Genomic DNA, 11,198 nt, shown 5'->3' on the forward strand with positions numbered 1-11,198 from the left:
TACTGCAGCTGCAGTCGGAGCATGCCCAGTAGGGGCGAGAGGGCGTGGCTTCCGCTGCCAAGAGTGCTGGCTTAACCCCTTCCTCTCCAATGTGGGGCAAGTGCTCCCTGTCAGACTCCCAACCCAGACAGCCAAGGCAAATATGGTGAGGATTACTGAAAATCTTGTTCATCATATATGAAAGTCTACCAGTCTCAAGGGATTGGACACATCACCCACCAGGTCAATGAATATTTCAGCTCTCACCCAAATACGCGTTTACAGCCAATTCTTATTAACCAAACTGAGGTTTATTAAAAAAAGAAAAGAGAGAGTGTATTGTGGTTAAAAGATTGTTATACCTGCAGATATGACAGCTGTTCTTAGGGCAGGTTCGTAGTAGAGATGGTGAGCTGATGAGTTGCAAAAAAGTTCTTCCCAGAATCAGCTCATCGGGTTATAATCCAATTAAACAGTTAATATAGAGAGTTTGTTCAAATTCTCCCACGAAAAGCAGCAGGGTGATCCAGACTGGAGCTGGACACCTCAGTTTTGCCACTCAAGCTTCTCCTGACCAAGTTTAAGCAGATCTGAGAAGTCAGGATGGGGCCAAGTTCTTTTATAAATCTCTGGCAGGCTATGGATAGCCTCTTGACAGCAGCTATTCCTTGGGTGAAGACTAGGTAATACACATTGCAGCTTTGCAGTAAAACCTCCTATTGCCTATGTATTCAAAGGTGATTGCATTCATCAGCGTGAGGTAATTCTCCATTAAACCATTCATAGTTCTCTACAGACTTCAAAAAGAAATAGAGACAATGGTATTAGTACACCCAAGTTCCATCTAAACGTTAATGTCGCCTTTTGATCCCTGAATCAGTAGAACATAGTAACAGACAGGAACCGTTCGGTTATATTGTTAACGTCTAACAAGATATCGGGAAACGCAGACCAATACAATCAGTATCTTCTTCCAATTCTCTACCAGTACAAGTCTACATTTGAAAGCTCTAGTCTATCTAACATGGTTTCGTTAGCTATTTATAAGGAATAATCCTAATTATCATGTACATACTTTTATAATATGTGTTTCAAGGTAGAATTTGGGCCATTTAGCCTGCTAGTCGCTTAACCCTTTCTGGCCCCGTGTCACGAACTCATTATCTAGGTCCCAAAATGGAGAGGGAACCGCTAGGCCATCTCTCTATGCGACAGGTCACAGGCCTACCCTACTTAACTATACTTATGCTAAGTTGCTGAAGCTAATGTCTTACAGGAGGCAGGCCTGTAGGTTCCTTGCGTTACAGCTGAATACAGTAAAGGCTAAATCAGCCCTATGGGCTAGAAATGAATCGATCTCCACAGGAAAATAGGCACTTAGATTTAGAGTCTAACAGCTTGTCTCTGTGGGGAAATTGAACGGAGAATTATACCGCGATATAGTTTCTCTGCTTTATACCACAGCCAAGTGATACAGAGTGGCCACATGGGGAACCATGCTGGTGTTGCTAGAGTGATCTAATTATTCCCTACAACTCTGCTGGTCGATTTCCCCGTGTCGACACACTCACAGACCGCTGCTCTTTGGTGAGTTCTTTAGCGCCTTATGAGGTTAGAGAAAGGAAATCCACCCATCTGTATATTTCTAAGAACTTCCTGACTTAGCTGACCGACAGCAGTTTAAAGGTACAGGGATAACTTAGCTAATGCAAAGGAAATTCATTTATAGATTCCACTTTCTAACCACCTCCATCACTGGCCGTTTTAAAATCAGGGATGGGAAGTTGATCTAAGAGATCTTGCTCTAGTCCAAAGAGGAATTAATTCAGGGAAGTCTTCAGGCTGGTGTTACACAGGAGGTCGGAGTAGATAACGGTGGCTTCTTCTGGCCTATCATCTGTGAATCTATCCCCGGAGGAATATGAGTTTCCAGTTTCAATTTGGGTGTCTTTCTATAGGCCGTAAGTCTCGTGTTTTGGGGGTGCACCATCAGCTGTCTACTGGCTGAGTGTCTAGGGGGCATGGAATTGAAGAGGCGTCAGGGGGGGGTTGTAGTAGTTCCAGGGTGGGGCTCGTCCCTTCCAGGGGCGGCTGGGAACCAGGCCGCCCCGCTACAAAGCTAATAACAGTTTAAGGCTCAGGCCCTTATGCAGGGAGTGAGGTAAAGTCTATAGCAGCCCAGGCCCTAGATCAGGGCGGGGCAGCAAACAAATAGTCTGGCAGAGGCCCAGGCCCTTAAGCAGGGGCTGGGTCAGTTTGTGATAGCCCAGGCCCCTTAGACAAGGAGGAGGAGAGACTGCCACCCGGCGCGGTGTGGCAGCGGGGAACACAGGCCCACCCACTCCACTGTGTTCCAGCCCGGGGCCCTATCCGCAGCAGTCCGTCTGCCGCGCAGTCAGTGGGGATCCTGACCGCAACACACCGACATGGGTTCAGGGTCTGCTACCCCCGGGCCACTTCCCATCTCCTCCTCCATGGGTATCTGTTCCTCCTGAGTCTCGTCTGCCGTGTCCCAGATCATGGGCTCCTCTGGGCCCCGAGCACCGGGTAGGTTTGTCGCTTCCTCCAGACCCTCGGCGGGGAGAAGCTGAGGCCGCTCCTCCGGATACCGGGCTCTCGGCGGGCTCGGCCAGTCCTCCTCCGGATACCGGGCTCTCGGCGGGCTCGGCCAGTCCTCCTCTGGACACCGGGCTCTCGGCCAGCTCAGGCCCGCGGGAGCTCAGGCACCAGCGTCTGTCCTCTCCCGCTGCCGGCCAGCTACTGAGCGCTGTGGCTTGGCCTTTATACTTCCTGTCCCACCCCTTGACTTCCGGGGGGCGGAGACAGGCGGCGGTGGCTCCGCCCACTCTGGCGGCTGTTCTGGCTCGTCCCTCACAGGGGCGCCTGGGAGCCAGGCCGCCCCGCTACAGGGGTGCACACAGGTCAGTGGCTAAATGTTTTGGCCGTGTCAGTGTGAGGGGAACGGAGCGGCAGATTTTCGATGTGGGGGTGGGACGGCGCCAGAGCTGTTAACATTTTCCACACACAGTCGCGGCGGATTTGAGGTCTGTCTGTGCCGCAGCACGTTGGCATCAGGAATACTGAGCACAGACCTCACGATCTGGCTGAGCTCTGAGGACGGCAGCTCTCGGGCCACGCTTCAGCAAAGAGTGAGGTGGAGGGGGCAGGGACAAGGGGAGTGAAATAGAGGTGGGGATAACGTCCCCTCTGTATCCATTCTGGTCACATGGGGGCTGGGAGCCAGGACTCCTGGGTTCTGTCCCCAGCTCTGGGAGGGGAGTGGGGTCTGGTGGGTTAGAGCAGGGGGGGCTGGGAGCCCGGACTCCTGGGTTCTCTCCCCAGCTCTGGGAGGGAAGTGGGGGCTGGTGCTCAGAGCAGGGGGGGCTGGGAGCCAGGACTCCTGGGTTCTCTCCCCAGCTCTGGGAGGGGAGTGGGGGCTGGTGGGTTAGAGCAGGGGGGGCTGGGAGCCAGGACTCCTGGGTTCTCTCCCCGGCTCTGGGAGGGGAGTGGGGTCTAGTGGTTAGAGCAGGGGGGGCTGGGAGCCAGGACTCCTGGGTTCATAGGCATCAACTCTGTGGGTAGTCTGGGGCTGGAGCACCCATGGGGGGGGGAAATGGTGGGTGCTGAGCACCCACTGGCAGCCCCCCTATTGGCACCTCCCCCTCGCTTCCCCCCACTCCTGCCCACCGCAAACAGCTGTTTGGTGGCATGCAAGAGGTTGAGGGGGGAGAGAGGATGTGGTGTGCTGGGGGGCAGGGACAGAACAGGGTGGGAAGAGGTGGGACTAGGGTGGGGGTGTGGCCTTGGGGGAAGGGGTGGAGTGGAGGTGGGGCCTGGGGCAGAGCCGGGGGTCGCATGCCTGTGCCTGGGTTCTGTCCCCGGCTCTGGGAGGTGAGTGGGGTCTGGGCCAGTCATCTCACGACGCTACCAACAGCACTGATAGGACTTGGCCTAAGATGGGGATGAGCTTCAGCAAGGCCTCGGGGAGCTTGGGGAGTAGTTTCCGCAATATCCTAAGGAAAGTCACCCATCTGGTGGTTTGGACACTGTAACTGACCTTCCCATCGACGATGCACACGTTCACTTTATTCTCCCCTTTCCCGGAGACAAAAACCATCTCGCCCCTGTCGCACTCAATGACCAGCCGGGCATTCTCCTGCAGGCAGCCCGGTTCAGCGGAGAAATCCCTAACGGCCACGTTCAAGGCCTCCTTGACCTTCTCGGGAGTCCCTGACAGACTCCTCACCTCCCTCCGCACGCCCTCCAGGTTCTCAATGCTCAGTGGCTGTTCAGAGAGATGCATCCTCTCCTGATACATCGCCCAGCTCTTCACTGTCACCTCATAGCTGGGTTTCCCGTCACAGCATGTCACGGAGACCTCACAGTCCCCATCTTCAGAGATCAGCCGCAGCTTCGTCTCGTCCCAGGCAACGCACATCCTGGGGTTCTCCCGGACGCACTCGGGCTCCTTGGGGAATTCCCTCAGCACCAGATCGAAGGAGCATCTCAGCTCCTCTGTCATCACCTCCCAGCACTCCAGCCTGTCCCGGATTCTCTGCAGGCTCCCCACGCTCAGCCTTTGTGGGCGAGCGCGTAACCTCTCCCGATACACCGTCACCGTGGGCTCCTTCACCTCATAGCAGGGCTCCCCGTCGCCTTCAGACACAGTGATCTCGCATTCCCCCTGGCCCGACACAAACACCAGCTCGGTGTGGTCATGCCTGATCACCATCCGGGCATTGCTCTTCACACACCGGGGCTCCCGGGGGAACTCCACCAGGGCCCGCTCAAAGCCGGCTCCCAGCTCCTCGTCCAGCACCCCCCACTTCTCCAGCACATCTCGCACACCCTGCAGGGACTTGGTGCTCAGTTTCTGGGGACGGGAGCGTAACCTGGCCAGGTACACCTGGGCTGTTGGCTCTTTCACCTCATAGCAGGTGCCGTTGTCAGAGATACTGATCTTACACTTGCCCTTCCCAGAGAAGAACGTCAGCTCAGTCTCGTCGCTCTGGATCACCATCCGGGCGTTGCGCTGCACACACGGGGGCTCCCGGGGGAACTCCGCCAAGGCCCGCTCAAAGCCAGCTCCCAGCTCCTCGTCCAGCACCCCCCACTTCTCCAGCGCATCCCGCACACCCTGCAGGGTCTCCATGCTCAGAGGCTGGGGACAGGAGCGTAACCTGGCCAGATCCATGTCCCTGGTGAGCTCTCGAACATGGTTGTGGGGTTTCCTGTTGCTATGGGACATTGTGATCTCACACCCGGCCTTTCCAGACTCCTCGGGTCCTGGCGGTGCGTTGGCTCAGCTCACGGGACACGTTCCCGAGGGACTCGCATTGTCCAGCCGCAATGACGCCGAGCTGCTGGCTGTGCTTCACCCGGTGCCCCTAATGCTGGTTCTCTGGTGATGATCTAAGGCGAGGTGAAATGCACGAGCCGCGTGCCTGGGAAATTCCTGCTTCGCTCAGCGCCTGCTCCTCCTGTGATCTGGAAAATGAACGAGATCATCTCAGCCGGGGCTTGATGGGGAGGGACAAAGATCTACTCGAATTGATACAGCCAGATCCCCAACAGCTGTAACTCGGCACCGCTCCGCTGTCAGAGCTACGGCCCATTGACCCCAGCTGGGATCTGGCCCCATTGACCCATGGACCTACGGCCGATTTACACAGTCCTGCTGGGAGAGGGCAGGGGAAGGACCTTTTAATTTGTGTGTGTGTGTGTGTGGGGCAACTCTCACTGTGATACCAGGGGCTACGCTACAGACACAAGTAGATTTGAAAAATAGTGAACCCCCACCACTACCCTGCAGGGACTTGCTGCAAACCTTGTGGTCTGGCAACGATTTGGATGACGCACATGAACCATATTTCATTAGACCTTAACGGAAAGACTGTTTCATGGTACCCGGCAACTGAAGCGTTTTTTCTAGCAGCGGTTTCTGTATTTTTACATTCCCAATGCACAAATGATTGATGGACATTCTAAATTGAGTAGAATTTCAAATATATTATTGAAAATCTTGGAGCCCCAAGATCAACACTAAAAAGGAAAGAAGAGGGGCCATATTCTGTTCTCATTCACACAATTCCAAGTTCAGAATAATGGGTGAAACCCAGGCAGTTACTCCAGATTTCCAGCAGTGCTGAGGAGAGCAGAATTTGCCCCTTTCTGTTTGTTAGTTGCAATTTCTGTTGGAGACGATGAGTAGGATTCTCCACTAAAACCCCTCGCGAAGTGAAGAATTCGTTTAGCACAATGTATGGTAAGTATTAAAGTGTACCTCGTTACTAGCATTTGATGATGTTTCTTTGTAAAACTTCTGTAAAGATTGGAACAAACATGGCCTCCCAGTAACATCAGACCTTTGTGTAGGACTGTAGTGGGGCAGTTGCCCCACTCCAGGAGAGTTTGGGACTACAGAAGGCCAGTGCGCCTGCCCAGACCAGCAGCCAATGAGAAAAGGGCTTACTGGGGGCCAATCAGGGCCAAGATTAGAACCATCCAATGAGGGCAAGGCTAGGCCCTATATAAAGGCTGCCTAAGAGAGGAGCAGGGAGTCTGTCCCAGACCTTTGAGAGGGGAAGGGAAGGGAAGGGCCTAGTGGGTGCAAGGGGCAATAGAGGAAGTGGCCCAGGGAAGTGGACAGACGAGGGAAGAGAAGGAGGACAGCGAGGCTGCCGCCAGAGGGTCTCTGGGCTAGGGACCAGAGTAGAGGGTGGGCCTGGGTCCCCCCCTTCTCCCCTTGCAGTACACCCAGCCATTGGCCATGGTGACCAGCCATCACAGACTACGCCAGATCCCTGACAGGAGGGATTAGACTTTGGGGGTGTGGTTGGACATGATGGCTGGGGCGCAGAAAGACTGCTGATCACCTTCCCCGGAAGGGGGGGTGGATGGACTAAGGGGCACTGCCGGAGGGCTGTGGGCTGGAAGAGGACACTGCAACCTGGAGAGTGACGTGGGCTCAGACACCAACCAAGGGCAAGACAACAGACGAGACACCACCAGAAGAGGGCGCTCCACTGGACTGAGCTAATTCCCGGAGTGACCAGCAGGATCATCCATGACAGAACCCTTTCATTTGTGGGGGGAGCCATTTTACAAGGGGGTACCTAGATATAAAATTGAACTGGGAGCTAGATCCTTAAAAGAAGGGGCATTCTGGTTGAAACACTGGAGATGAAACTAGAAGCGGAGGAGCTCTGAAAAGAAATGCCGATATGGATAATGAAGAAAATGGATAAAGTAGATAAAAAAAATTGATAACCCAGAACAACACCTCTGCCTTGCTGCCAAGCATCACTTCCCCTCTCTGATCGTTTTCCTTTCATTTCTTCAGGACACACACACACACACACACACACACACACACTCTGCCCTAGCAGCAAAACGGGTCCCAGCGCCACTATAGCGGGTGACTACTAGCCTGTTTGAGAGACCCATCGTGGACACACACATAAGACAAATCGCGAGAGCAGTTTAATCTCCCTGGACGCTCAGTGACAAACTTGAAAGTTGCCAGACTTAAAAAAACCTTCAAAACCAGACGTCTGCGTGAAACTGCTGAGCGAAATCCATTTGCAAGTTTTACTCTATCACACTCGGCCTGACTAGAGACTGGGAGTGGCTGGCTCACTACAAAAGATTTTCTCCCTCTTTTCGTATTCACAACTTCTCATCCACATCCCCCCCCCGATTGTATTGACCTCGTTAGCACTGGTCCTCTGCATAGTAATGCTTCACACCCATCTCTCCAAGTATATATTCAGTCACTTGCCAAACTCCAACTTGCACTTCTGCTTCCGAAGAAGTGGATTTTAGCCCACGAAAGCTTATGCTCTAATACATGTGTTAGTCTTTAAGGTGCCACAAGACTCCTTGTTGTTTTTGCTGGTACAGACCAACACGCCGCCGCCTCTGAAACTTATGTTATGTTGTCGCTTTTCTTACCTTACTGCTAGCCCGGCACCACAGTCTGGACTCCAGGGACGAGAACTGCAGAGCGCTCTAATGTGAAACAAACAAAATCCTGGCACGTTAAATCTTTGAACTGGCAAGGCAGCACAAAAACTGGCCAGGTGGCAACCCTAGTACCCCCCACGGTCATCACATTGCCCACGATAGCCTGGCAAAGGGGTTGTTCCGGCTGGGGCTGTGAAAATGGCGTCCTACAGGATGGGGTGTCTTCTAGAGGCGGAGGACTTTGGGCTCAGGACTACGTTGGCAGAGCAGAAAAGATGTTTCCTGCCTGGGAGGAACGCCCTGCTTTGAAGTTGGCAGCATCAGCTACAGGAAATGGGGGAGGAGGGGCCCCCTCTCTGCTCCCAGAGACAAAACAATGTGTTTACAGGTCCAGCCTGCCTAAAGGATCATCTTAAAGTGCGGGCTGCAGGCCGGGATCCCGGGGGAGAGTTTCTAGCCCTGTGCTGCACAGGCGAGATCATTGGAAGGGCCCTTCGTGGGTTTAACTGCTGCACCAGCCCTGGGGCTTTGCAGGGAATCGGAGCAAAAGCCAGGAGAGAGAAAAAAGTGAGAAACATCAGTGCTACTTACTGGGGGCAGCCTGCAGTGAAACGCCCCTGCTTCTTCCAGCTCCTCCAGCGGGCAGTGGACCGAAGGAATTCAGACACACCCCAGCTGGGACAATTTTCCATGGGGGTTTATACAGAGTGTCTCTTGTCAGACACATACGAGCGGTATAAAAATCACCATTTCCCCCCCAGTAAAATCTATGTTGGGTTTTGTTAATTCACTTTCTGGCTTCTGAGCCTTAACTTGGAAATGTGACCCTGTGACTGGGGTCCCGGGGGGCCATGCTGAGAGTGCACAAGCAGGGCAAACGGCAAAGAATGGGGCGAGGATCCCCCGAACAGGGGGTTTATTCTAACAATTAGAGACACCCAGCCAGCAACAAAACAGCTTCTACAACACCTTCCTGGCTCCCAGACGCCAAAACCGCAGTTCCCTTGGCTTAGGGCTGGTCGATATGGGAGAAACGAACCCCCATCGCTGCTCTGGCATGGCTATTCCAGTATAATTTAGCTCTCCCAGAAAATGTGATATATACATGTGACGGGTTCTGTCACCTGATGTGCTGACATGACCCCTGAGCCTGTTTTCCCTGCCAGCCTCGGCCCCCGGTACCCTGTCTTGTTGAGCCAGACACGCCAGCCTGCTGCAACACAGACCCAGGGCCTGGGCCACCCCCCCAAACCTGCAGATCTAAACTGAAAACAGCTCAGCAAAATACCTGTCTGCAGCACTCAGATACCCAGCCCCAGTGGGGTCTAAACCCCAGAAAAATCCACCTTACACCGTATAAAATTGTATACAGTACAAGTTCATATTGTTCGTCCTCTTTATCAAAGAAAGAGAGAGATGCACAAACTGTTTGCCCCTAAATAACAGTTACTTACACTCGGTTTATTAATAAATACACGTGATTTTATTAAGTATAAAAGGTAGGATTTAAGTGGTCATAAGAGATAACAGACAGAACAAAGTAAGTTACTCAGCAAAATAAAACAAACACACAAGGCTAAGCTTAATACACTAAGAAACTGGTTATAAATGATCATTCCTCACCCTAGCTGTTATGTCAGGTAAAGTCTTTCTCAGGTCAGTTGCCTTTTCTGACCTGGGTCCAGCCTGTTCTCACCCACCCCTGTAGTGACAGTCCTTTTGTTTCCAGGTGCTTTCGGGTATCTCTTTGGGGTGGGGAGGCCGTCTCTTAAGCCAGTTGAAGACCGTCATTGTTTGCTTCCCCTGCCTTATATAGAATTTCCCTAAGGCGAGAAACCTTTGTTTGATTCCCTAGGGTTACCATATTTGAACTTTCAAAAAAGAGGACACTCCATGGGGGGGTAGCCCCGCCCCCTAGCCACTCCCTCCCACTTCCCGCCCCCTGACTGCCCCCCACAGAACCCCCGACCCATCTAACCCCCCACTCCCTGTCCCTTGACTGTCCCAATCCCTCTCCACACCCCTGCCCGCCGACAGACCCCCCCAGAACCCCCGACCCATCTAACCCCCCTGTCCCTGCCCTGACCCATCCAACCCCCCTCCGCTCCCTGTCCCCTGACTGCCCCCCGGGATCCCATGCCCCTTCTCCAACTCCCCCCACAACTATGAAAGCTAAAAACTTGCCTTTAAAAAAAAAAAGGCTGAGATTGTCACATAATCCCATAACTTCAGAAGCTGGGACTTTGAGAAAAACACCAAACATAGCAAGACTGGCAATTAAATTGTGATTAGTGGCAAAACTGCATGATCTGTGCTCTTATATGCGCCAATCACAGTGCTCCTTCAGCTCCTTCATGCTAGAGTTCATTCGTTTGTAACGCAAAGTCTAGGTTGGTGTTTTGCATTTATCACAGCACTTGTTCATTAGAGATAGATTGTGCCCTTAGGCACAGCTGTGAATAAGGGTCTTTGCATTAAAAGGCTGCACCATCCCAGGAACATCCCAGGGGGGAAGTGTGAGTCAGAGAATCACAATTCCCCCACATGCATGCACTCCCCTCTTGCTCCAAGGGGAGGGGGAAAGGGAGTGATTTACCCCACCTTTTCAAGGTTGCAGTTGACTTCCCCATGTACCTTCAGCTTAGAGCAGGATGTCTGGCTGAGCGCCCAGCTCCGCCCGGCGCTGCCGGCAAGGCGATCTGAAGCTGCAGGGGAAGGGGGAAGTGGGGGAGGGGTTTTGGCTGCCGCTGCCAGGCCCACCCCCTCACGGAGCACGCAGCCCCCCACCCAGCGCTGCCGGCGCAGCAATCTGAGGCTGCAGGGGAGAGGGGAGCCAGGGAGGGGCTTTGGCTGCCGGAGAGGCCCCAATCCGAGCGGCTCAGTCCGGGCCGGCCCCGCTGTCAGCCGCTTTTTGGTCTTTAAATAGCCGTCCGGGGGGAAATCCCAGACATTTTTAGATGTTTACAAATTCCCCCCAGATGGCTATTTAAAGACCAAAAAGCCGGACGTGTCTGGGGAAATCCGGATGTATGGTAACCCTAGATTCCCCACCTCCCTGTGGAAAAATACCAGCTTCAAGATGGAGTCTAGTATCAGGTGACATGGTCACATGTCTCTGTAAGACCCCAGTCTCCATGCTTTATGGGCTGACCCACACGTACACAGGAAGGCTTGCAGGTAAACAAAACTATTTGCAGCCAATTGTTCTGGTAAAAGGAAGCCATCAAGTTCCTAAAGCACCATTAATGGCCCTC

At 53.3% G+C, this 11,198-nt stretch overlaps 1 protein-coding gene across 2 annotated transcripts; it reads right to left on the reverse strand.

The window, feature by feature from the left end:
* Nucleotides 1-282: 282 nt before the first annotated feature.
* On the reverse strand, nucleotides 283-8,199 carry LOC117870435. 2 transcript variants are annotated; one of them, XM_034757585.1, is made up of 3 exons: nucleotides 7,933-8,199; nucleotides 4,037-5,466; nucleotides 283-702 (listed from the first exon to the last, which is right to left on the reverse strand). In XM_034757585.1, exons 2-3 carry the CDS (start codon nucleotides 5,225-5,227, stop codon nucleotides 526-528), a joined length of 1,368 nt encoding a protein of 455 aa, XP_034613476.1. In that variant the 5' UTR covers nucleotides 5,228-5,466; nucleotides 7,933-8,199; the 3' UTR covers nucleotides 283-525. The 2 variants fall into 2 exon arrangements, with proteins under 2 accessions (XP_034613476.1, XP_034613477.1); XM_034757586.1 differs by lacking the exon at nucleotides 283-702 and having other exon boundaries at nucleotides 3,754-5,466.
* Nucleotides 8,200-11,198: the final 2,999 nt, after the last annotated feature.

This window comes from Trachemys scripta, unplaced genomic scaffold, assembly GCF_013100865.1.
Source record: "Trachemys scripta elegans isolate TJP31775 unplaced genomic scaffold, CAS_Tse_1.0 scaffold_28, whole genome shotgun sequence".
Lineage (NCBI taxonomy): Eukaryota > Metazoa > Chordata > Testudines > Emydidae > Trachemys > Trachemys scripta.